The sequence below is a fragment of the Saccostrea cucullata genome, unplaced genomic scaffold (genome assembly GCF_032062105.1).
Source record: "Saccostrea cucullata isolate Sc308-1 unplaced genomic scaffold, CSIRO_AGI_Scuc_v1 ctg2, whole genome shotgun sequence".
In the NCBI taxonomy this organism is placed as follows: Eukaryota; Metazoa; Mollusca; class Bivalvia; order Ostreida; family Ostreidae; genus Saccostrea; species Saccostrea cuccullata.
The window spans coordinates 99,988-127,976 of NW_026936751.1; the positions used below are offsets into that span (position 1 = coordinate 99,988).

General features: G+C 33.5%; 1 protein-coding gene across 1 annotated transcript; it reads right to left on the bottom strand.

Annotated features, from left to right (window-relative positions):
• Positions 1-27,506, bottom strand: LOC134246480 (Na(+)/citrate cotransporter-like). The gene is given in 20 exon segments (XM_062728844.1): positions 1-885; positions 1,317-1,454; positions 1,533-1,694; positions 1,825-1,937; positions 2,183-2,324; positions 2,423-2,510; positions 16,150-16,301; positions 16,581-16,718; positions 17,003-17,164; positions 17,593-17,702; positions 17,793-17,887; positions 18,358-18,462; positions 21,143-21,238; positions 21,801-21,950; positions 22,931-23,077; positions 23,230-23,419; positions 25,288-25,418; positions 25,633-25,748; positions 26,271-26,420; positions 27,049-27,506. Coding segments are annotated over 20 exon segments (2,757 nt in total). The 5' UTR covers positions 27,172-27,506; the 3' UTR covers positions 1-636.
• Between the last annotated feature and the right edge of the window lie 483 nt (positions 27,507-27,989).

Genomic DNA, 27,989 nt, shown 5'->3' on the forward strand with positions numbered 1-27,989 from the left:
AGACACATAACACACTTGGATTGATAACAAAAATATTCATTTTAAAAAGTTCTTTTCAAAGTGCATTTAAAACAACAAAAAGATACAAAAGCAATACAGCCACAAAACACACACACACACACACCCTCTCTCTCTCTCTCTCTCTCTCACACACACACACACCCTCACACACAAATACTAGTATACTACCCGGTAATACCTCGAACACATATTTCCAGAAAGTGTATTAAGGCACATTTATGAAAATTTTTAACTTCATTACATACATTTTATCTTACTGGCAGATTTTAGTGTTGTTATTCATCTTAAAGACTGATTTTTTAATTAAAAAATGCTTTGATTGTTTTTATTGCTTTCCTCTTGGAAAATACTCATTTTAAGTAAGGAAAGACAATGGGTATGGTAAAAAAAAACCATGAAAATTAAGCTACCCAAAATTTCTTAAATTTTCAATTCTAATGCAAGAACAAATCTATATTGAATGTCAGGCAGCAGTATATTTATCGTTGCAGTAAATGCAGTATTCACGAAATCATACTCGTTATATCTCTTATTCAGAACACACAAAAAAATTGAGCATATCATCATCACTTGCCTTTACGTCTCTATATATTTTAATTAATGATAATGATCAACTTATCCAGTCAGTGAGGAATTCAAACTTTCTGTAGTCATGGTAAAGGTGCTGTTAATGAAGGAATTCGTGGTGAAGTTGCTCAATAAGGGAGCCACGGTGCTCACAACTGGGTCACAAGAACTTTTTGTGGAGTTTCCTCCAAAAATGTCTGGAATTGTGTCAAAGTCAAAGAGAGCTTTTCCCCACGTGTTGATTCCAAGATTTAGGACTAAGACAGCTATTGCGTTCATCATTAGACCAGCCAACGCCTATTTAAAAGATAAAGAACCTTGGTTACAATATTACTGAGATGGCTTTAGAAGCAAATCAGATAAACACAATTTTATCCATAACTGAAAGTACATATACTGTCCTACTGAAGTGAGTTTGATTACTTGTCTTTTATGTACTTTTGGTTTATTTTTACTTGCTAAATCTTAAAATGTCGTTCTTAAAAGATGTCTACTTGCTAAACCTTAGAATTTCGTTTTCAAAAGACATGCTTATATGCACCTTTTCTAAAAATGTTTTAAAATTGTACACTAGTTTAACAGATGACAACATTATTTTTGCTTGCAATAATTTGAGACATAACTGACATATAAAATATACTATATAGTAGTATTTTAATTCTATTTTTTTCTTCTTGTAGAATTCAGATATATGATTTATTTTCCAGTAAAACATATACGGTTTTTACCATATCTGGAATCTTGATATATCCTGTAGAATATACAATGGCGTTCGGAGGCGTGGCAACGGGAAGCATGAAGGCGAATGAGCATGCGACTGCTGCAGTTATCATCAGATACAAAGGATGAGACCCTGTGTTAACAGCCTGAATAGACAAAAGATTTTCCTGTTTAAAACAATATAATTTTGTTTAATACTAGATAAAAGAAAAAAATGCACTCACCAATTCCGCCATGATCGGCATAAGGATCGTGGCTGTGGCGCTGTTACTGGTGATTTCTGTAGCTCCAGCAATAGCCAGGGACAAAATCAAGTTCATTACCCAGGGTTCAAAGCTGTTAAGAACTCGCAGGCTGCAACCAACCTTCTTTGACAAACCGGATGCCTACGTATATTTTTTTCAGAATGACAATTATTTTTCTTTGTATTTAGTTTTTTTTTTCAGGTAACATGAATAGAAAGTTGAAGAGTTGAAATCATATTAAACGATGATATCAATTTTGTTCAGAACTTACGGAAGTAGCAGAGGCCAAAGCAAATCCACCGCCTAAAAGAATGATAACTCCCCAGGGAATCTTAACAACTGTCTCTTTCCAAGTAAGAATCGGTCGGTATCTCGGCTGACGGTCTTCCTCTGACACTAAAACAGAATTTAAAGCATTTATTATAGGAGTCATACAAATAATTTTGTGAAAAAGTTTTTATGAAACTATCATGAGTAAATACAGAATGTATTAGAGTTTGATTTTGGCACATTATGCGTACATCTTTTCAAGTAGAAGGCTGAATTTTGATTAGCCCCGGTAAGTTTAAATCTGGAGTGAATTTTTTTTCAATACCATACCAGTTTGGAGAAAATTGGTCAGGTACTACAGATGTATTGTTAGTCTTTACCTTCGTACTTTTTAGAACAAGTAACTTCCGGTAGATGTGCAGGTAGTATGAACAACATGACAGCTATCAACATGGCCGCAGTTGAGTCACGAACAAATGATCTGTAATGAAGAAAATAACACTCATTGAAGTTTTATCTTTTCTATACAATTTTGTCAGTCTATGCATGATTTAACAATACTAAGCTAACTCTTTTTTATCGTTCTCTTTGAATAGAACTTTCCATCCACCGAAACCTGGAATGTCACGGAAGATCCAGAGAGAGGCCAGAATACCAAACAGAATCATGACAACAACCTCTCCAAACCTGGGAAAACGGAAACAAAAGAAAAATTAACTCATCAATAACTGATTTATAAACAATTAAGGTAAACCATTCATGCAGTTGTAAATGTACATACTTTATTGGTCCAAGTTTTCTCTTTTCTTCATCTATTATCAACTTTATTGCTTTCCTTTTGGCAGGATTTTCTCTTCGGAAACATCTGGTTATAAAAAAGAATTAATTCGAAAAAATAAAAGAAAGGTTACATCTTGTAAAATATATATCAAACAGAATATACAATTATAAGGCTCACTCAAAATATATTCAACGAATATACAGTAGATAGAGTTAACAACTAAATATAACTTTTCTCTCTAAGTTTCATCATTCAGAAGAAGCCTTACGAGAAGCCAAGAAACATGACTTGGAGCCAAATCCAGGCCAGCACCAGTACAATAACAGAAAGAGGAAACCCGAATCCCATCCATTTAGCAAAGGTGATTCCGCTATCCATTCCCGGAGCTCGACTAGAGTATATCCTGTCCACAAACAAAATGATGCAGATAGTACAATGGTAACGTTAAGGTACTTTAAATTAAAGTAACATTTAGAAGTATAAATCTGAAATAAACTTCAACGTACTCATTGGCCTGTCCCTGCAAAATGAGATTTGGGGGCGTGCCAGTGAGTGTTGCCACGCCTCCAATATTTGCTGCATAGGCAACACACAAAGCAAAGCCCTTGCTCATTTTCTTTATTTCTGCTTCTTTCCTTTTCCTAGATTTTAGATCCACAGATTCATTAATTGGTATTTTTAAATCTTAATTTCAAGATAAGGACAAGGTCCTTCTTCAATATCAGCTAGCTACTCTTTTTTTCATATGATAAAACTATTTAATAATTCATATATCTATGATACAATGCAAATAGACGTTTAAGAGAATATTTGTCTTTGGTCTTACGTTTCCTTAACATCACTTTCTTCATCGTGTGTTGCGTTTCCATTTGAAATTTTCTCTTCTTTGTCTTCTTCACTTTCACCAATTTCCATGTCGTCAAATCCCTCGTTTTTCACACCTCCATTTTCTGTAGATTTTAAGATTTTATAAATATTTTATTTTCGAATTATCACAATCTTAAAAGTATGATTGTGTAGATTAAACTCTTACGCGTTCTTTCACTTGTCTCCAATTCCGCTGTCTGGGTTGCTAAAGCTGTTATAATCGGAACCATCATAGATGTCGCTGCTGTATTACTGATCCACATGGACAAAAACCACGTGGGTATCATTAACCCAAGCATCAATCTGCAATAAATGAAATCTATTGTATTTTCGTTTAAGTGAATTCAAATTAATTATAATTTTGGTTATCAAATAACGTGTTCCTCACAGATTGGTCCTGGATCCGACCAGAGAGAGGATAGCCATTGCTATACGTTTATGGAGGTTGACCTCTTCTACGGCTACAGCTACAATAAGCCCGCCTAGGAACAGCATAGACGTGTCCTACAGAAACAATAGAATAATAGCTACAAATGTGTTGCTTTGTTGCTAATTCAATTTAATTAATATTAATTTCTTGTTTGTAGAAAGATTTTTCAAGTTAATTGTTAGACAGCTAGATTTTTTTTTCGAAGTGCTTATTTTCTTTACTTCTTCGACACAGATCATAAAATTTGTTGTGTTAAGATTTGTTTTGTCCTAGTTTTGAGGAGAGATGCAGGTGTATTTCTAACCTGCATTCACTATTTAGAAAAAAAATTACGAATGAAAAAAATCATACGTTTCTCTTTAAATGATGGCTGCAAACATTTTTCTTTCATAAATTCATTGTGGCTTCTGTTGCCTTTGAGATTGTGTTTAACTTTTAACGTTTTTTGCCTGGTTGACTGGCCAAAATGAAACACGGAAATTTGACGATTCTACAGTAATAAGAAATTTGATCATTACCTGCGTAATTCGATTCGGTTTTCTCACCCTTTACATGTAAACTCTCAATCTCTTATTTTGATTTATATGTTATGCAAAATAACGCAATATTTCGCACATTATTTTTTCCATGGGTTTATTATAATATATTGATTTTAATCTTTACAAACACAGTATGGAAAATGTGTTGCAATGTTTCTCAAACGCTTGAAAAAAAAAGTAATTTGGATGCAATGTTTTTTACTCTTATAGCCCATCAAACGAGAATAGGGTTTTCACTTATTTTTTATTAATCAAAGATGATTCATAAAAATAATATGAAATTTTCTTAAATTTCCTATAAGAAATCAAAAATGTGAATGTTGTACGTATAAAAGTACATGTATCTTGGAATTCCTTTGGGATTTTTCAACAACAAATTATGAAATGGAACATGATTTATCTTTAATGAAATAAAGTTAATTATATATTTTTTTAGATGATGAAGTTGTTTGATTATTCACAATTAAACTTTAATTGTATCAGAAATTATAAATATTTAAAAAGCTTTATTGCATAATACCGGTATGTCATTACATTTCCGAAGGAGAGATGTTCTTACCTGGCTGAATTTGTTTTCAGAACACACTTTTTTAACCTTCAAATTTTTATGTACAAACTTCCTTTAAAAGATAAGAATTATTACGTAATGTTTTAAGGACATTTTTTGAAATACCTCAAAGGCATCGACTGCTCAAAATAAAAACATTCATTTACAATACATGTAGATGCTGTGGTGCATTAAACTAGAAAAACCTTTATATGCATGTAGATATTTTGAAAGATTTCATTGCAATTCCTTCCCATTACTACAATGTGCTTCTAAATCCTGATGTTTCTTTCTTACGTTTACGTAGGCAGCACAGATCTTTTTTCCAGGCAACACTCCAAACATAGGGATGAGAAACACGGGCATCAATGCTGTAACCGGAATAGGCAAGGTTTCCGTCAACCATAGAATGGCCATCACCACTACAACGTAGGCGCATCGTGACTCCTTGAGAGAAAAATCATTGCATTTCTTTATATAATGATCCACCTCAAACTGTTTTATTATACCCTGCTTTAAAAGCAATGAGGTGTTTGACCATATTGATGTCTGTCCGTCCATCCATCCTTTGCGCTTTGGGGTACCCAACTCTTATCCGCAACTCCTCATTTATGAATGAATAAATTTAATAAGACTTTCAAAGAATCATTGTTACATAGTGTCATTATACACTTCTATTTTACTTTTTGATCAGACACATATTTCGGGTTTACCATAGCAAAACATGGGCACTGCTATTTTTTCTGTAATACCGTATAAGTGCAAATTTAGCTCTTTTTTCCTTAAAAATTAATAGTTTATTTTTATAAAATGTAATTTGAGCGACTTTTAAATACTCACTTTAGAAGCTATTACAAATAAAACGCAATTAATTTTTTTAGCGATATTCAATTTTAGCGATTTCAGCACCCTCGCTAATAATGCTAGAATTAAATCCTTGCTAAAAATTCTGCTTATACGGTATCGAAGGGTACCCATCTCTTATCAGCAACTCCTTTTATACCACTGAATGAAATTTAATGAGACTTTCACTGAATCTTTGTTACATAGTGTCATTGTGCAAATCCTACTTTAGTTTTTGATTGAACACTTGTTTCTGGTCTCCCATAGCAAAACATGGACTTTGCCATTATAAGCATATACGAGTTGGGGCTCACTGAAATATATTCCGCAAACCGTTTTGTAAATAGACTCTTTTCTACGTTCTTAATTTTTCATTTTATGGGAATCCCACTGCAATGATTAATGCATGGTCATTTTGAACAAAGAGTATTTATCAAAAATATTTTGCAATATTTGAGAGTTTTAACCATGTGACCCCCCATAAATCCAACTTTCATTCTAATGTAAACAAAAATGTGGTCTTTGTGTTTTTTGCACATGCATTTTTGTTCTAAGGAGTGTACCTTCATCTCTTTATGACATGATAGTGGAGTGTCCATCTATCAAGCTCGATTTGATATCTAAAATTTAATTACCGTAAATACTTATTCACTTTTTTCTCGTGTTCAGTTTATTTTTTTACATTCTATATTACGATTTAACCTTATTGCAGTGCACATTAAAACATGTGTTCATTATGCATGTCTCTGGTTATCATATTTTGATCTTAAAAATTTGCATTGACAATGAACATTTTTTATTTATTTATCTTTAAGAGGAAAAATCAACTTACCACCGCACCGTCATCCAAGAGTGGAAGAGGGGCAAGAAAAGCAATCGGCACCAAGAACAGGGGACGTAATGCCACAAGATTCTTTAAGAGTAGAACGCAATTCCTCCTCGTCATTTTGCTTCTTTATTTACCTTTGCCAGGTAAGAGGCCATCAATTACAGCAGATCCGTAAACCCTCTGTGAACTTTTCTCTGTCAAGCGTGACCATACAGCTTCCTGGCTCATCTGTCATTCGTCAACAAATCAATATAGATTTGACGATTTTGACGAAAACGAGATTACACTCGTGAAAGGCAGAATTTACCTTTAAGAATATTGGATAAAAAAAGACTTGACAGGGTCTCGTATATCATTAAACATTTATCACTTTCCTCTTGCTTATTTTATCACGTCTCCTATTCATTTATAAACAAAACAATTGGCCCAATAACGGACACTACCCTGTTATCAGTTTAATATCTAATTCATGCTTTTTATGTAAAGTAAACATTTATTTTTCTTAACAGCATTTCAAATGGAGCGCATCGACATTGAAATTTACAGAAATCATAGTCATAACTCATAGACTGCATCAAATTTTGACGCTAATTTTGCAAAAATGTAACCTACACCAATTTTTGCTTAAAATTTTTAAGTTAATACTTCCCGCGACCTTTAACATGTTTGACATGCAACAAATCTGTATTACTTTTAAAATTTGTAATTTTTATCCAATTATGAAATTCTTCTAAACCTTTTTATAAGGTGTGTGTTGTTATAAGCTTGAAAATACATTTTTACGAGCAATACCTCAAGGAAAGATCACTTTCTTTAAACAACAGGATAATTACAGATTAATTTTTTACTTATCGGTTCCGTCTGCAGCACTTTGAAAGTAATACACATAGTACACATGTAATTGTTTTGAAAATCAATTCAGAAAATTGAGCAATAAAATAAACTTACACAATTGGAGGACTTCAATCAAAACCATCTAAAGAGCAAATCGTCTGATAAACTCGCATGAAAAGTGTTATGGTTGTATTAATAAACACCTAGATGGTGTTTTCCATTTTAATCCAATTGAACAGTTCGTCTGCTGCGCATTATTAAATCTATTTACAGGTAATCTAAAGCTAGAACGTTCAATCGTTTGTGACGGTGCTTTTTGTCTTTCTGTGCATATCGTCGTTGGCAATATGCACGTACCTGCAATGTGCATATTGACGTCCATCGGTACTTATTGTCGCCAGCTGAAAAGCAACATACAAAATTGTATTATGCAATATTGTCGCTGGCGACATTTTGTGCTTTACCCTAACTGCACATATTGTTGCCCCACAAATGTTGTTGCTTAATTTTTAGGTATTTTCTGTGAATGCAATTGGTTTGACTGACGTGACTCGTATGTGCTATATTTTATAGCGTGATTTTATGACGCTACATTCAGATGTCCTGTTTACAATGTGTGTCCTACCCTTGTCGTCCATCAGTGAATGTCGCATGGTAATGCTTCCATATAAAATGACTATTCATTGCTTTGCTGTTTTTAGCTAATCAAAGGCTTACTGCTGTTCTCAGAGATAGAGTAAAGCATCAACCGCCATGTCTTGATCAAACAAGAGGCTCATGGGCCACATCGCTCACCTGAGTAACTTTGGTGATGCAGTTCTTTACAAGATTTCCCCTCTTCTTATATCTATTGTGCCCCCCCCTCAACATCCCCGTCTTGATTTTAATGATTTAGAATCTACACTATCCCAGGATGCTTCCACATAAGTTTCAGCTTTCCTGGCCCACTGGTTCTTGAGAAGAAGATTTTTAAAGATTTTTCCTATATATTTCTATGTAAGTTTTTGATTCACTATTGTCGCCCTGTCCTACCTCCGGGGGTCATGATTTGAACAATTTAGAATGTACACTACCCCAGGATGCTTCCACGTAAGTTTCAGCTTTTCTGGCCCATTGGTTCTTGAGAAGAAGATTTTTCCTATATATTTCTATGTAAACTTGGACTTCCTATTGTGGGCCCGCCCTACCCCAAGGGGTCATGGTTTTTACAATTTAGATTCTACACTACACCAGGATGGTTCCACATAAGTTTTAGTTTTTCTGGCCCAATTATTCTTGAGAAGAAGATTTTTTAAAGATTTTTCATATATATTTCTATGTAAAACTTGGATTCCCTATTGTGGCCCCGCCCTACCCCCGGTAGTCATGATTTTAACAATTTAGAGTCTACACTATCCCACAATGCTTCCACATAAGTTTCAGCTTTCCTAGCCCACTTGTTCTTGAGAAGAAGATTTTTCCTATATATTTCTATGTAAAACTTCGATTCCCTATTGTGGCCCCGCCCTACCCAGGAGTCATGATTTTTACAATTTAGAATCTACACTACCCCAGGATGCTTCCACATAAGTTTCAGCTTTTCTGGCCCAATGGTTCTTGAGAAGAAGATTTTAAAAGATTTTTCATATATATTTCTATTTAAAACTTGGATTCCCTAATGTGGCCCCGCCCTACCCCCGGGGGTCATGATTTTTACAATTTAGAATCTACACTTCCCCCAGGATGCTTCCACTGGCCCACTGGTTCTTGAAGATTTTTGAATGACCCGATCCTATTTTTATCTTTTCTTGATTATTTCCCCTTGTAAGGGGGCTTGGCCCTTTTAAATCCCCTTCACTCAAGATTCAGCTTGTACCAAATTTTGTTAAAATTGCCCTCGTGGTTCTTGAGAAGAAGTTGAAAATGTGAAAAGTTTACATACGGACGGACGGACTACGGACAAAATGTTGTCAGAAAAGCTCACTTGAGCCTTCGGCTCAGGTGAGCTAAAAAGGGAAACATCGTATAACATATAACCAACCGCATACGAGATGATATACTCCAAAAGTGTATCATTCAGCTATTGGCATTATTTTTAAAATATGTGCTGTTTAAAAGTCTTTTTTACTGTACTTCATAATGGAAAATTTAATTGACAAAGCAGGTAACAACATTGTCTTCGTTCGTAAGGCTCACTATATAAATTATCTGTATATAAACTGTATTTTAGAAGAATATGTATTTAATTCTACAAGTGGTAATCCAACTTATACTCAAAGTTTCCTTTTTATATAAGAATACTTTTTATCGCGAATGGGCTTTTCTAAGGCAAATCGCGCGAATAATAATTCGCGAATGGACAGTTGATCAAGAGATATTACATAGATTTCAGCACCATAAAAATAAAGGCGAGTAATTTTATTTTGCTTGTGGTGCTTCTCGCGAAATTACGCGAAAATTTATTCCACGTGTATATATATAGGAATCTACAGTATACAACCAACCTCTACAATAAATTAAAGTCCAGACTTTTTGATATCATTGACAGCTACCTTTTCAATAAAAATTTCCTTAAATTTACTTACCTTGTCACTGGTCATTTGAAAACTATTTTGTTAAAAAAAATTCTGATTGTACACACAAGTACTCTGCAGTTGACACCAAAAAGATGCTTGAGTTTCTGATTGACACTATCTATGTGGTTTTTGGGGACCAGGTCTTCCAACAATCTTTTGGAATTTGCATGGGTACTAATTGTGCCCCGTTATTAGCAGACATTTTTTTGTATTCCAATGAAGCAGAATTTGTCCAAAATCCTGTACGTGAAAAGAGGAAAACACTTGTTGTGGCCTTCAACTCGACATTTAGATATATCAATAACGTATTGTCAATTTACAATGGTTATTTCCATTCTTACGTCCATATGATATATCCCGGTGAGATCGTAATTAAAGATACAACATAGTCTTACACATCTGTTTCATATTTGGATGATTTACTTGAAAAAGACGTTAATGGTAATCTACCAACCAAGCTCTACGATAAAAGTGATAACTTTAATTTTTTAAGTGTTAACTTCCCTTACTTATGAAACAATATACCTCCATCACCTGCAAACGGAGTTTATTTCTCAGTTTATTCGATACACGAGAGCATGTGCGTGTGTGCAATTTCTAAAACGAGATAAATTACTGAAAAACAAGTTGATGAAACAAGAATATCAGCAGTCTCGTTTAAAGACATCATTTCGTAAGTTCTACGGTCAATAAAATGACCCTGTCACCAAATACAATTCAACATGGAGTCAAATGTTGACTGACATTTTACATACTAATTGTTAGTCCATTATTTACACGCTGAATTGACGACGGATTTTTCCGTTTTTACCCGATCATGACAAGGAGCACACGGCGGTTGTGACCGATCGGCAGGGGATGCTCACACCTCCATGGCATATGATCCTACCTCTGATGTGTTAGAGGTCCGTGTTTGCTCTGTTCCTATTCTAAGAACTTTTGAGTTTGAATACAGTTCGTTATCTCCATATATTTCGTTATAAGCAATGAATTTAATAGTCTTCCAAATTATACTGGCTTAACCGGAGTGGGAACAGTTTCCGCTGTGCGATTTATAAAGCTATCCCAAAACAGGTTAAACAGTATTACCTGTTTAGCTATGAAATTCATTCTTGATCTATACTTTTTAGGCCATACTAGTATTGAATTCCACCCATCAAGAGAATTGTACCTTGTCCAAAAGACCTTGGGTCAACGCCTACAGGATGTCAAATGGGAAGATGGCTAACAGTGATCAATCTTATAAATCCGCTAACAAATGCGTGGAAACACCATGTTGGGATCAGGTACCTAGGCGTAGGAAACATTCCCATGTCGTCCAATCACAACAACCGTGAGCTCTACGCGGTGATGACTTAGATGGAGTGTTCCATACTCAATTTTAAAATAAAAGCAATGGCATAACATTTTAGACAAAAGAAAATCTAATGATAGATAGAATTTACTGAAAAAATTCATTTCAACGACCGTATCGGATCAGCTGGAAGATAGTAACTCCATATACGAGGTGATCTTGGGATATTTCTTCATTAATGAGGGAAGCTGACGACGAAAAGCTGAAATCATTTTTGTCGTACTGTTATAGAATGAGACATATGGAGATAACGAACAGTATTCAAGATCAAAATCCATAAAACAATACAAAATAGGAGCAGAGCAAACATGGACCTCCGAAACATCAAAGGTTGGAGCAAGTGCCATTGAGGAGTGAGCATCCCCTGCCGAATATACAGATGGAATAATAAGACCAAACAGTCTCAACAATCCACAAAATATTTTGCATATGTCTGGCATATTCTCCAGAGATGATCGAAAATAATCGGTTTACAAATAATTTGTGTTGATTTTAATCTAAGATTTATGCAAAGTAAATTACTTAAGGTTATGAATATCTGTCAATAGCACTGCCTTTAATTCGGCTTGCGACCAATATCAATACGTCAGTGACCTTAGAATTTTAAAATACAGCTGTTTATGACAAAGCACGCTGTCTTTTTTATCAGTGACGTCAATAATAAGTATCTAGTTAAACACTTTTCGATTCGACAATTTTTTTTAAATCTAGGGACCTTTTATAGATAATTACTAGTATTCCAGAGTAGATATACCAACACACTTATACTTTGGGACAACGATGAGACATTTTCCAAACAGTTATGATCTGAAGTTACACTATAAGCTAAGTATTATAACTTTGCTTATACTATGTCTTTTTCTCTAGTCATATCTTAAAAACATGTAACATAATCTGTATCTTAATAGATTTTGAAATCATAGGCTTAAATAATCATACCTTGATACTGAAGTTTGAACATGATAACCATTTGTTCAATTCTGTTTGCTAACTTCTATAGATACAAAATGTTTGCGTGCTTTGAGCATTAGAATGAATGAATTAAATCTAACTTTGGAACAAAAGTATTTCAAAGTGAAGATATCTTTTTAGATAAAATATTCAGCATACGATAGACACCCTTTGCAGATGGTGAGGACGGTCATTTTATAACATATTAGATTACTTCAACTTATCCATCGTTAGCTTTCCTTATTAATGTAGTTATATCCCTCTATCACCAGCGTATGGTGTTTAATATGTTTCCCAATTTATTCGAATTTCTTAAAAGCTTGCTTTGAGTAAGCTAACTTTTAAGGCGAGACATGTTCAACAATCTCGTTCAAAGTCAGCATTGCTTAAATTCTATAGTTGTTATGACGACTTTTTTCGCAAATTTAACTTATCATTGGGTGGTATTTTGCTTGGTTTGTTTTGAACGAAGTGTAAGGCCTTCGTTTTTACATTGAAGTTGACTACCTACAGTTTCGACCACCCGAACAATACACAGGGCTCACGTCGAGTGTGACCGATCAGCAGGGGTAGCTTACCCCTCCTAAGCACCGCACCTGATCCCACCTCTGAAGATGCCAAGGGGTCGTGTTTTAAGCTCTTTCTGGTCCTTTTTAAACTGGATATACAATTAGCATCATAAATGATGACTTTAAAAAATGTACCATATCGTTGAAGTTAAACAATATAAATAATTTTCGTTGGAGGAGCCATCCCTGTGCAGAACAAAAACGGCAAAGAGTGTCCGTTAAGTTCATTCCAGAATGTCAAGCATCAAACATAAAACACAATCTTTTAAAACTTATCAGAAAAAAGACTGTGTAAACATTTACTCTGGTTAGAGAGTTTTTTTTCCTTCTGCAATAAAACGGCCGACCGACCTGGGTTGGTTCTTAAAATTCTCTCCCATTAATGTTTGTATACCTGATCAAACATTATGGCTGATGGAGGGTGTGCCAATAGGGGTTTTTATATCAACTAGGCACCTAACTGCAGATCTGGAATTGTTTATGCTCTTTAAATGATTTTTATTGTTTGTGGATTTTTGTTTGATCTCTCACTATGAGTTATATTGACTTTTTCATCATATTTCTATTTTTGTTAACCCTCTGGAGTCTTTTAGTTTTAGGTCTTGGAAACAAGAACTGGTTTATGTTTGTTATCTTCTTTTGATATTGAAACCATGAATTATGAGGTCATGGGAAATCAAGCTAGGTGCTTGTCTGTACAGTAAACCACCTCTAACTATTTGAAATGCCTGTTTCTCGTTAAAGTTTAGCACATAACCTGCCTTCCTAGACAGTTAAATGCTTTTAATTTGCACAGTTTAAAAATATGAAATATATGGAGATAATGAACAGTATTCAAACTCAAGAGTCCATAAAACAATGAAAAATAGGAACAGAGCAAACACGGACCTTCAAAACGTCAGAGGTGGGATCAGGTGTAATGAAGGAGTGAGCATCCCCTGTCGACCGGTCACACCCGCCGTGTGCTTCTTGTCATTATCGGGAAGAAACTGAAAAATTCATCGAAAATTTAGTGTGTAAATAATGGTCTATTAATCAATATGAAAAAGAAATCAGTCATAATTGGGAAATAACGGAAGAATCCATCGTCAATTCAGTGTGTAAATAATGGACTAACAATTAGTATGAAAAATGCCAGTTAGCATTTGACTCAATGATAAATTGTTTTTGCTGACAAGATCATTGTATAGACCATAGAACTTACGAAAAGGTGACTTTAAACGAGACTGCTGATATTCTTGTTTCATCAAACTTGTTTGTCAATAATTTACCTCGCTTCAGAAATTGTACATACGTAGAACATGTTGTTGCGTATTGAATCAACTGAGAGATATAAACCCCATTACAGGTGATGAAGGTATATTGCTGCATAAGTAAGGGAATTTGACAATTGAAAAGTCAAAAGTCATCACGTTTATCATAAATCATGTTTTAGATTACCATTAACGTCTTTTTCAAGTAAAATATCCATTTGAAACAGATGTGTTCTGTGGTATATTTTATTTCTAGATCACAGGGATGTATTGTATACACATAAGAATGAAAATAACTATTGTTAATTGACAATATGTCGCCGATACATTTAAATACCGAGTTGAAGGTCACAGCAAGTATTTTCTATTAATTTCACGTTCACGACTTTGGAAAAACTCTGCTTCATGTGAATACAAAAAGTTGTGCTAATAACAATTATATATATTACCTCTTATATATGTATCTATAAAACAATTTGTCAATTTATATATTTTATTTTATAGGATGATCAATAAAACAGAGTATATTTCGGAAAGTTTGGCTATAGACATGTTATTCCAAAAACCCTATCTTTTGTTTGGATCAGTCTTAAACAAAGGAAAACAATTCGTTAATTTATATCTTTTATTTGATACGATAATAAATAAAACAGAGTACAATTTGGAAAGCTAGGCTTCAAAGTTGTATAACAGTATATGATTTTGCAAGAAAAAATGTTATCGATGTATTTAACGTGAAATTAAAAAAAAAAATTAAAATCAATTTATGTGAAAATATGATATACTTGATGTAATACGATTTTAAAGAATAATTAGTCTTTTAACAATTTTTATAGACTTATTCCCAATTTTACAAAAAATACATTAGATTTGGATTGGAGGAAAGAGTTATCAAAGCTAGAATATGTTTAAGTGTAAGAAATAAAAGTATTTACATGTACATGTATATGTCTTTATCGTCAAATTGAAAATTAAAGAAATGAATGGTAATATATCGTAAAAAAATGAAATATACAAAATAAACAACTCATAAATGCTTTTTAAAATTGAAAGAGAATCATATGTTTTTTTAATTACACTATTTCCTGTCTACAGAACCATTGGACTACGATCAATCTCTGAATCACCCTCTCAACCTCGTAAAGGAATGAGGAGGCCACCGTTTATGAGATCAATTACCTTCTTTACAAGAATCTAACAAGCCAGGTAAGCGTTACTACATGCGTGTCTATTATAAAGCTAAGCTTCTACATTGTGTGCTTCAAAAAAAGAGGTATCCATGTTGTCTCTACAAATTAGTGTTAATATAACTCGTTATATGCTGCTCAGGCTGTTTCCACCCTAACACTCGTACTAAGACTGTATTGCTACAAGATAACCTACCTTACCTGACAATGTGTTTAAATCTTATTTACATATTAGATAACTTTAAATACTACATTTACTGTTATATCGATTATAGTATACTGTTATTACACCCTGAGTATTTCTATGTCCGTTTATTTTTCCTCTCTAATATCAAGTGAGATCCTCTACTTTATCTGATAATTGTCTGTAATGTACATATGAAATAACTTCAAAACAACATTAATGTTATCTGGATTATTGTCTACTGTTATTACACCCTGAGTATTTCTATGTTCTCTAATTACAATGCCCATACCGTTCTTGTGAGGTCTTACTTTTTTAAACGTTTCTTTGTACTTGCATATAGGATATGCGTTTCTCCTTCAAATTTATAATGAAAGCAATACAATATATCATAATTTTTGTGCGTTATGACCAAAATAGGAATGACAGCGAAATTGTTAAAAACAATAATTTTTTTAAAAATTCACATATCTTAAAAGCTACCCATTACCAAAGTTGACGGATTATTGTGCGTGTCTTTTTTTGGACACTGATGTGCATGGAATACTGAGATACTCATAATACTGAAAAACGACAGTGAATCAAACAACTGAAGAATTTAACATTTGTGCCATTGGACTCGATGTAGTGTTTCTTTCTATTTCCTGGAATATCACTGGTACATTGTCGAAGTCAAACAAAAGCTTTCCCCACGTGTTAATTCCAAATGTAAGAACAAACACTGAAATGACGTTCATCATCAATCCAGCAGAGGCCTATAAAGAAAAAAATAATCGTTTTTGCAACTTACGATAATCTTGAATGAAGAGAGGTATTTTTTCTCTCCTAGAATGTGGTAAAGATCTCTCGAAGACTAATACTTTTGATTATCGGAAAATGAGCGCATAAAAAGATTTTTTAAGCAAATTTTTTTTTTACTTTTGTACATTCTATACAATCATGGAATTTTTTTTTTTTACTTTTAAAATCTATATTATATACTTTTCTTATTTACAAGGGTCCAAATAAAAATGATATTCCGTTGAATCACATACCATATCAGGAATAGTAAGGAATCCGTGTGAAAACACGATGGCACTTGGAGGTGTAGCCACTGGTAACATGAAGGCGAAGGAACATGCCACTGCGGCAGCCATCATCAGGTATAGAGGATTCAGCCCAGCCGTGATGGACTGTTTATATTAAAATTATAAACATTAGCTGCTATATTTTTTTATTTATTCTTTTTTCTTTAAAAGTTTGAAAAAAACTTTAAAATATGAAAGGTCTTTAATCTCATATAAAAGATATCCAACTTCCATTTTTGTTGAAAAAGCAGCTGTCTATGGATTTCTTTGGAGTTTTAAGAATCAAAATTTGATTTACTTAATAAAATAATGTATTCCTTGATCCTTCAGTTGATAACGACAATATTCTTTCATTACTGTACATTATTCATAATTTTTTGCGTACATACCAGCTCTTGTAATATGGGCATTAACAGTGTTGCCGTGGCTGTATTACTGGTCACTTCTGTTACTGCAGCCACGATTAGACTGACGACTAGACACAACAAGAAAGGACTGTAAACGGAGAGGAAATCTAGACTCTCCCCAAACCATTTCGATAGACCTGATTGCTGAGAAATGCAGAAACACATTTAAAAAATGGTGGGTGGCTAAAGATAAAATCTATGAAAATTATTTTTTTAATCAAGTTCATGTAAGAACATTATAAAGTGAAACAAAAATAATAAATATTTCCGTTTAAAAAGTACGACGAACAGCCTTTTTTACGACCTCTTTCATTGATGCTTTATATACGTAATTCCTCCTAAATCGGAAGACCTGAGTACCACAACACAATTTTTATACACTGTAGAATCATTTCAATTTAACATGTTCATGTATTCACTCATATCTTCAAAAGGGAATGTGTATTTGAAACCCTGGTACTAGTAATTCGTGGAGGGGTGTGTATCCGTGAATGAAGGGTACACCACGAATATTGATTCACCACAAAATCTAATGATTCTACAATATATATGCAGTATATACAGAATCTTACTGTGCTGGCTTTGGCGAGAGCAAATCCTCCCCCAAGAAGGACGATAACTCCCCATGGCACTTTCTGGACGGTTTTCTCCCAGTTCAGAATAGGGGTATAGCGGTTTTCACCTTAAATGATATTTTTGTGTTTTTTATTCCTGTAACAATGTATTCTAGTCCGTTCATTATGAATTTTGAGACTGATGTAAGAGACTTTACCAGGTTTTCTGGCACAGAATACAGAGGGAGCTTTGGCTGGAAGAATGAACAAAGATACAGCAATCAGCATGGCTGGCGTAGAATCAGAAACAAATCTGAAGAAAATGACACACATTGACATGGCCATTTAAGTACATTTAATTGTTTTGAATCTTTCTTACAAATACTAGATTTGTAGTTATAGTAACACCAAGTAATTTTAGCTCATTTCAGGGTGAATCGGTTTTTTTTTTTTTTTGCTAGACACATGTTGTTGGATTTTATCTGGATAAATTGGCATGCATTGGTTTTCATTAAACTACTGGATAATTTTAGCTTTGTTAACATTAGATCATGTGGAATACAGTCATAAATCCATCATATTTTTATGATCAAGAACAGATTTCCAAATATTCAACAATTTTTAGCAGTACATTCAACAGTCATACTCAAGTCTAAACGTTGAAAAAATGCGTGTAAGGCCGCACTCAAAATTCCGTATCTTATAATGCCTGTTGTACATAGTCAATACTTTTAGAAAATGGTTAGCACCTGTAGAAAAATACAATGCGTGTTAAGTCAATACCTGTCTTTGAAATGCTCTCCCCAACCTGAGATATTTGGTGGTTCACGGAAAATCCACAAAACTGCCAAACAACCGAACATCACACCTACCAAGCATTCTGCAAAGCTGGAAGAAGGATATGGAGATAACGAACAGTATTCAATATCAAAGTCCGTACAACAATACAGAATAGGAGCAGAACAAACACGGACCTGTGAAAGTTCAAATGAAAATCAATATTCGATTTCTTTTCTTTTTTCGCCACAAGATTTATATAAAGGGACAAAAAAGCAAAGTGAAAGAACCCGTTTTTCAACTTATAAACAGTGCTGCATGTAACAATTTTAGAGGAATACAACATCTTGGCTTTCAAATTTTATGGATCTTAATTCAAGCATTTACGAAATAACGACAAAGACCAACAACTTTAGCGGTTGGTAACTAATATTGTAGATCACAAAAAATGCTGCAATTTTTTGAGAGACAAGTATTCAAAGACGAGACAATATTTTTTTTAAAAAAAATGGTTATTTTTTTTAATTTTCAATTATAATATAATCAATTCTAATTAAAATATACACGAGAATGAAATATAAGCGGGTAGACCGTTTCGTGTTATTGTACAAAAATAATGTTTCGCAAAAATTAGTATTTTGCATTATTCTACCCATCTAATAACCATCTAAACGTTCCGTGCATAACCTTGAAGAAAATTCGAAAAACATTTTTTTTTTTTGTAAAATGCACTCCCTAGCATTAAATTGTTCGAAGACACGTTTTTATGATATGTGAAGATAAAGATCATTCTCAAAAAGTCAATTCAAACAATGCAGATCTCAGATCATGAGCAAAAACAGAGGTAGGATCAGGTGCCATGGAGGAGTAAGCATTCCCTGTCAACCAATCACCCTCGCCGTGTGCTCCTCATAAACGAAAAATCTATTCTGAATTCAGTGTGAAAATAAAAAGTCAAACAATTTCTACGAAAAGAAGACTGTCAACGTTCTTCCAAATGACAACTGTATTGGTAAAAATGGTCAGTGTAATAAACACAGAGATCTGCAAATGTTTAAACGAGATTTTTAGAAAAAAAAATATTTCGCTTTTAGACCATGTTCTTGCGTATCGAATCAACAGGGAGGTATGAACTCATACGTTATCCATGTGTATATGGTTTATAAATAAGGTAGAATGACAATAGAAAAGCTGAAGTCGTCACGTTTATCATGCAGTCTAGTCGTCAGTATTTTTCAATAGAAGTCTTTGAAAAAAAAGTTTGGACTTCCAACACAACGATGAAAGACCTAGCCTTCGAAAACCTCAGAGATAAAGGAGAAAATTAAAAGGATATCAGCAGTCTCGTTTTATGTCATCATTTCGTACGTTCTATGATTAATACAATGACCTTGTCGGTAAATACAATCTATCATTAAGTCATATGCTGACTGACGTTTTTCATAGTAATTGTATGTCCAATATTTACACACTGAATTGTCGACCGATTGTTCTGTTATTTCCCGATCATGACAAGGAGCATAAGGCGGGTGTGACTGGTCGGCAGGGGGGTGCTCATTCCTCCGAGGCATCTGATCATATCTCTGATACTCAGTATCTAAGAGGTTCGTATTTGCCCTGCTTCAGACTTTGTATAGTTTAATGGACTTTTGCGCTTTTATATTGTTCGTTATCTCCATATACAATGTATTTTATTGCACCGAGTGTTGAAGGGTGTATGCTTTGATGTTTTCATTTTGGTAAAATTTGGTTATTTTAAATTTTCTTAAAATTCTGTCTAGTTCTTATAGGTATCCACATCTGATTTAATCCACTTCATAAATATGCTGTTGTGGATTACTCCTGAAGTTTCTCCTTCATTGCTGCTAATATTTCGTGAGAAGAAAAGATTTGCTGGAACATTTACTAGAACCCAATATGCTTTTTTTTGTTTTGTTTGTTTTGTTTTTGTTTTTGTAATATTATTGACGTTTTATGAACGTAGGGAATCCGATATAGGTGTAGTAATTGATTGATTATTAAGGAATATTTAAAAGCTTCAAAACTGATGATAAATTTTGATTACCCTCACGCCAGTAAAAACTGGTCCATCAGGACTATAATGAAGAGAAGAATTAAGCAGATTGAAAATGTAGAAGGAATATATTTCAGATGTTCCATAAGAAGGCATTGTCTCGTTTTTTTTCTGTTAATAAGATAAAAGATTGGAAGCAATGTTGATGAATATATGTATAAAAAAAAGGTGAGGACTTTTAACTTGAAATATTTGAAATATAGTTAACACAAGACATTGTCAGTTTGTGTTCTAGAATATTTCTTATGTTTACAGCGTCATTTCCTAGATATCGAGTTTAATTTTCAGATATTTCTTATTAACTCTTGTTTTCCGTAAAATGCAATGGCTTAAAAACATGTTAAAAAACCTACGATTGCCAGTATCACTAATCACAGAAGCTAGTCTGTATTCTGGTGTTCTGGATTTTTTTAGCTTTTTCATAAGGACCATATGACGTTTCCAGAGGAACAGAGTTAAAATATTTCAAAAGTTTACCAAAAAAAATAATAACTTTGCACACTGAATATTTTGAATGTGAGGAAGGGATACAAGGTTAGGATATAAAATTAATAAATAAAAGAATTACATAATGTAAATTCGACATGTACATTGTACAAAACGAGCTACATTTGGAGTTGATATTTAAGTTACTTGCATAATCCACAGTAATTATTCATCTGATGGGAGATATAGGTTAATGTGTTACTGCGTAACATGAATGAATAATATACTTACGTTATTCTGCCTAACTCCTTGAATTCCTTCGTTATAATTTCTCGCACCTGTAAATCAAACGCGGACTTTTCTTTCTTGAAGCAATCACAGGATTTACTACAAGGTAATTAATTAAATAAATTAAAACATTTATTTTACCTTTCCCGTGCTTTATTATATGAATCTCTATTTCGAGAAAAAAATGTGACTTTAAGGTCATTTCTTAGAACTAAAAATGAAAGGAGGTTGATATATATATATTTAACTGGACATATTAACCACAAATAGAGGAAAATTATCACATTTTGTAAAAATGTTAGATAAATCATTTTTATTTCTGAATTTGAACTCTCAGATGAGTGTTTATTAAGACTTCAATTTTAATGTTATGTATGTATTACCGAAGTACATATATATATATATATATATATATATATATATATATATATATATATATATATATATATATATATATATATATATATATATATATATATATATATATATATATATATATATATGTACGCATTCTGGTATTACTAACTTAGAAGAGCATCCAGTTTCACATTTTACAACACATACCTGTAGAGCCCCTCAAAACTTGCAAAAATAGGCAAAATATCAATTTTAACATTTTTTTAAAAATTTTCCGACAAGTTTGAAAAGAACATTGTCCTACCTGCATCTGAGAACGAACAAATCTAACCAGAGCCATCCGAGTAGGAGGGTAAGGAAGGAGATAGGTAGAGCAAACAGCAGCCACGAGGTAAAGTTTATCCCTGAACTCCATTCCACACCATCATACTTTTTACCCGCCGTCGCAAACGCCCTGTAACAAACTGCAATTAGTAACAAATGCAAACATAAATTATGATGGCATATTTCTGCCCCCCTACATGCAAGATAAATTTAAGTCAACATGCAAGATAATTATGTCTACATGTATAATAATTATGCTCTCATGGCAGTTGATAATTTTAATGTTGGTAAACTTACTGACTCTAGTATGCATACAATATTTTACAAGATGCAACAGAATTATGTTGACTTATTTATCTTAACATGCAAGTTAATGACGTCACATGCGACTTACTTTTGTCAAAAAAATGCGACTAATTTAGTTTAACATGAACATAATTAGGTAGATATGTGACCTGTTTACGCCCATATTAATGATAAATATGTTAGTGTATGCCCATATTCATGATAAATATGTTAACATGTAACTTTATTTATGTCAATGTACGACTTATGTCAACACGGAAATTATATTTTAACATGCCAGATATTTATGTAAACATGAAAGATAATACATGTATGTTGCATGTCAACATACATATCTCGCACGTTAACATTAATAACTTGCACGTAAACATAATTATCTTGCATATAAAATGAATAAGTTGTAAGTCTACATAATTATCATACAAGTCGTATGTCAACATACATGTAAGCCTGTTGCATCTTGCTTGTATGATGTCATTAATTGGCGTCAGTAAGTAAGTTTGCCAACATTAAAATTTGATTCTTTAAAGATGTTAGTAAATCGCATGTCAACATAATCATTTTCATGTTGACATAAATATATCATTTGTCTACATAATTAAGTTGCATGCAAACTTATTTATTATGCATGCATGGGGCAGAGATATCTCGCAATAAATGCATGTTCTTTGGCAATAATTAGGCATTAAGGTTCAATTGGCTTAAGACTTTGTTACTTTGATGTGCATAGTTATTACCTAAAAGTTATATAAAAAAACTAATAATAGTAATATAATTACTGATCAAAAATTAAATGTGACTCACTCGTCTACCACGGCCTTGAACACCAGGTTAGGTGGACTTCCGGTGAGCGTGGCGATGCCGCCGGTGTTGGCAGCGTAGGCAATAGACAGTGCCAGCGCCTTACCGAGTCTGGTGTTGTGTTCATCAACTTCTGTGGTATTCTTCGTTCTGTAGAGCAATAAACATCTGTTCTAAGTACTTTACAGTCATGACGTACCGTATTTAATATTTGCACTTTCAACGCAACCCTATAATTAGGACAAGCATTGTTTATTTATAATGAACGTATATTGTGTTTTGGTACAATGTATGTCCCCTACCGCTTGTTTTCTGTTTTGTTCTCGTCGACTGGTGTAGATTTGTCATTGACTTTGAATTCTTGGTCCTTTTCGTCTTTCATTGATATGGAAGTCGAAACTGCACTTTCGCTCTTCTGAATGTCAGAAGTTCCGTCGCTTTTCGATTCTAGGAGAAGCATGTCATCCAGGATTTCGAGGCTTTCTGCTGCAACTAAAATTCACTATGGCGTGAGCAATCAGAGTATCATGGCGCATATGAAAAGAATTATTCTAATTAACGAAGACATCGTCTCTTGTTAATGTAAATACAAGATGATGCAGCAATATGATGTAATACTAAAGAGCTGCTGGGTTACATTTTCTCTAGTCAGTTTCCTCCAGTCTTGATTTTCATTAATTGAACATGGTGTTAAAGGAAATGGAAATATCAGAATAGCATTAATATTATTGTCTCTATATCTATTTGATTTTCTTTAGTTAAATTATTCATACTATTTAGTACCATAACAAAACAAACACAAAGCCACAAAAATGAAGTCTGACTATTCAATATTTTTCAAATAAATTGATATTAAAAAAAGAATACTGGGAGATATTGGTGGAATACCCATATCCTTTTTGGAGCTTTGCAAGTGCGTATGTTGGAAATATACCTACGCATTAAAAGGTGTACCAGGGAACATTATTGTCAACATAACGTCATCTTAGATTATAAACAAGCTTTAAACTGGTTACCGAATTCTGTTTATTGGGTGATGATATATATGAAGATAACGAAAAGTATTCAAGCTTAAAAGTCCATTAAACAATATAAAATACGAGCAGAGCAAAAATGGACCTCAAAAACATCAGAGCTGGGATCTTGTACCATGGAGGAGTGAGCATCCCCTGCCAACCGGTCACACCCACCGTGTGATCCTTGCCATGATCGGAAAATGACGGAAAAATTTGTTGTATTCAGTGTGTAAATAATGGACTAACAATAAGTATGAAAAACGTCAGTCAGCATTTGACTCAGTGATAAATTGTATTTGCTGACAAGGCCATTGTATTGATCATAGAATTTACGAAATGATGACTGTAATGAGACTGCTGATATTCTTGCTGCATCAACTTGTTTGTCAATAACTTACCTCGTTCTAGAAATTGTATATACGTAGAGCATGGTCTTGCGTATCGAATCATCTGAGAGATATAAACTCCGTATGCATGCAGGTGATTAAAGTATATTGCTGCTTAAGAAAGGGGAGTTGGCGATTGAAAAGTTTAAAGTCATCATGCTTATCATGGAGTTTGTTTGTTAGATTACCATTAACGTTTTTTTTTTCAAGTTAAATATCCAAATATGAAATAGATGTGTCAGACTCTTTGGTATCTTTTATCTAAAGCTCATCAGGATATATCGTATCGAAATAAGAATGGAAATAACCATTGTTGATTGATAATGCGTCTTCGATATATCTAAATGTCGAGTGGAAGGCCACAACAAGTGTTTTCTTCTATTCACGTATAAGATTTTGGACCAATTCTGCTTCATATGAATACAAGAAAGGTATACTAATAACGGGGTGCAATTGGAACCCATGGGAATTTCAACAGATTGTTGAAAGACTTGGTCTTCAAAATCCACATAGATATTGTGAATCAGAAACTCAAGCATTTTTAATATCAACTTCAGGGTACTTGTGTGTATAATTAGAATGTTTTTTTAACAAAATGATTTTGCAAATGACCAATAACAAAGTAAATTTATGAGTTCCATTTTTTTATTCAAAAAGCAGCTGTTAATGACATAAAAAGCCTGGACTTTAATTTATCTGGGGGTTGGTTGTATATTTTTACAAGTTGAAAAGTCGTAAGCTTAAATGCTGTTGATTTTGAAAAAAAAAATCTTTAATTTGAATTTTTTCAAAGGTTCCTTGAAATTTTTAAGCATCCACATCTGATTTACACCACTTCTCGAATCAATCTAAAATCAATTTTGCAGTTCCCCAGTTTCTTTGTCCCAAAAATATATTAAAAAACCTCTACATATTAATAATATTTCTGATCAAATAAGATTTTTTTTATTTCACTCACGGTTTGCTCTGGAGGCCGACTTAACCTGTGACGTCACTGCACTCACAATAGGAATCATCATGGCTGCTGCTGCTGTGTTGCTGATCCACATTGACAAAAACCACGTGGGCAACATGAGACCTAACATCAAACTGAAATCAAATTTTTTAAGACCTTATCTTACTTTCTAATTTTCAACTGTCACGACGTTCTTTCGAGGGTAATAGTGACAAATTCATTAAAATCTATCAAATTGAGGACTCGCAGAAAAATGAGAAACTATTTTTTTTTTAAAGTGCATGTAAAAACAAAAACAAATATGATTACAGCATAACAAGTAAATGAGGTTGATAGGTTGATGCTTACAGGTTTGGCTGAGAGCCAACAAATCGGAGTACGGTCAGGGCTATTCTCACGTGCAGTTTCCATTCCTCGACTGCAACTGCCACAATGAGACCACCAAGGAACAGCATAGAGGTGTCCTAAATATTCGGGGGCAATAATTCTTACTATGAAATCTTGTCTTTCATTAATTAGCAATTTTCAATTGCCAATCAGTACAGGACTAATTTGCTCACTGGCAATTGAAAATTGTTGATTAGTGAAAGACGCTTTGGCTAACAATCTTCAATTTTGTCAACTTTCATTATAGGATTTTGCTTCGTTTAAATACAATTCAGATAATCGTTGTCAATCTACCAAAAATTCTACCCCAGGACGACTATGCAATAAGAGGTGTATATGAGCAACCAACTCAGGCGGAATAATTATCTTTTTCAGAGGGTTTTTAAGTCGATGTTTTGACCTATTTGCTAATGGTTTAACTCTTTTCAATATAAACAAAGTTAAGATTTTCTTTAAAAATCTACAAATAAAGAGACTATGTGATTTCTTGTATGTTTTTCAAAATATAATGAATAAAAGTTCGTAAGAAAATTCCATTCATTTTTTATACATTAACAATTTTGTGCATTACGCTTATTTTCGCAGCTTGTCTATCTTACCGTTACATAGCTGCTGCTAACTTCTTTAGCAGTGGACACTCCTAGCATGGGCAGCATGAATATGGGCATAAGAGCAGTGACCGGAATAGGCAGGGCTTCCGTAAGCCAGAGGACCGCCATTACTACCATAGTATAGCCACATCTTGTCGCCTACCAAACACATCGAGAGAATCTGTATAAAGTTTTAGTATTTATATCTTTTTATTTTTTAATTTGCAAGGGAAAACATATTTGTGATACATTTAACAGCACGACTAAGCCTCAAGATTGTGTTCACATCTAAAGCTTAATCTATAACATCAAATAGAAATGTGGAGCATGCTGGGAAAACAAAAATCTGAAATAAGGTTGTGGAGAAAGGGTCAAAAGTGTTTTTATCTTTTCTTTTTTTGTTTTGAATATTTAAATTATTATCCTTCATCTACATTAATAATTTATAAGACAACTTTAATACTAGAAGCGAACACGTGTTTTAAAACCTTTTAACCAATACTGTTTTCGACAAACAAATGACCCGAGGTTTTCAATCAAGATATGATCATGTATTGATTAAAATCCCTGCTGTTGCACATAGTTGTTACACGATATTCAATGATTTGAGCACATTTGGTGTAGAAATGGTCAGCCAAGCAAAATGTGTTCTCGTGCATAAATGAGGCGCATAATTCAAGTTATCTGCATAGTTCAATGCCTTTGTTTTACTTGAGGAAAAGTTTTTTAAAGTTGTAAAGGAGATGGATAAATCTCCTTAAAGAAACTAAGAAACGTAAAAACTCACCTTGGACTCGGAGTTCAGGACCATGGACAGTGGCAGCAACGTGGCCAAAATGGGAATCAAGATGGACCTAAACGACAAAATGTCCTTTACAATTCCCCAAACTTTTGCGCGTACAGCTGGCATCTTTAATTCCCAAAACTGACCCACATTAATCTGTTTACTAGATGTTACTAGTGCGTGATTCGCACTGTTAATTTAGGCATGTATCCCAATCTCTGTCGACACGCATCGCCTCCTCTCAGTAGCTTGTGACCTAACGCTACATGTAATTTATACTAGCTGAAATGCACAACACAGCTGTGATTTTTTTTTCTTACACCGTGGCCAATAGAGTTCCGAACTTTTTAAACCTTATTCAAACCAACGACTCTTTATTGCTATATGACAGTCCAAAGCACATTGAGGGATACTTATCTCAAAACATGTGCAAGTTCCCAGTGATAGTTCAAGGCATATATATAGCTATTAAAAATTACAGGAAACACTTCAAGTGACTGTTTAATGTTGTCTAAATATCCATGTGTGCAGGAAATTACTTATATGAACTATATTGTGCTCCATACTAATAGAATTGAGCCAATGCTAGGATATCCATGATTTACAAGACTACAAGGACTGGAGGACTGGACTTTCATACATTTTGATATATGCATCACTCTTTTTTATCTCTCTTATTTCCTTATAATTTTATTTAAAATTCAATGAACTTTACATAAGAAAAAATTAAAATTTAGGTCATGTAATATTTATGACCTGCACTGAGACATAAATAGACAGTGACAATAAACTAGGCCACTTATTTTAAAAGTCTTTGTTTACACTGATACTTCATTTGACAAGCATTTACAAGCATTCAAAATAGATATCTCAATTATACTTATATCCAGTTTTCATTATTGCCAAAATCAATGCATTGTAATGTTATTTAAAAGTAGTTAATC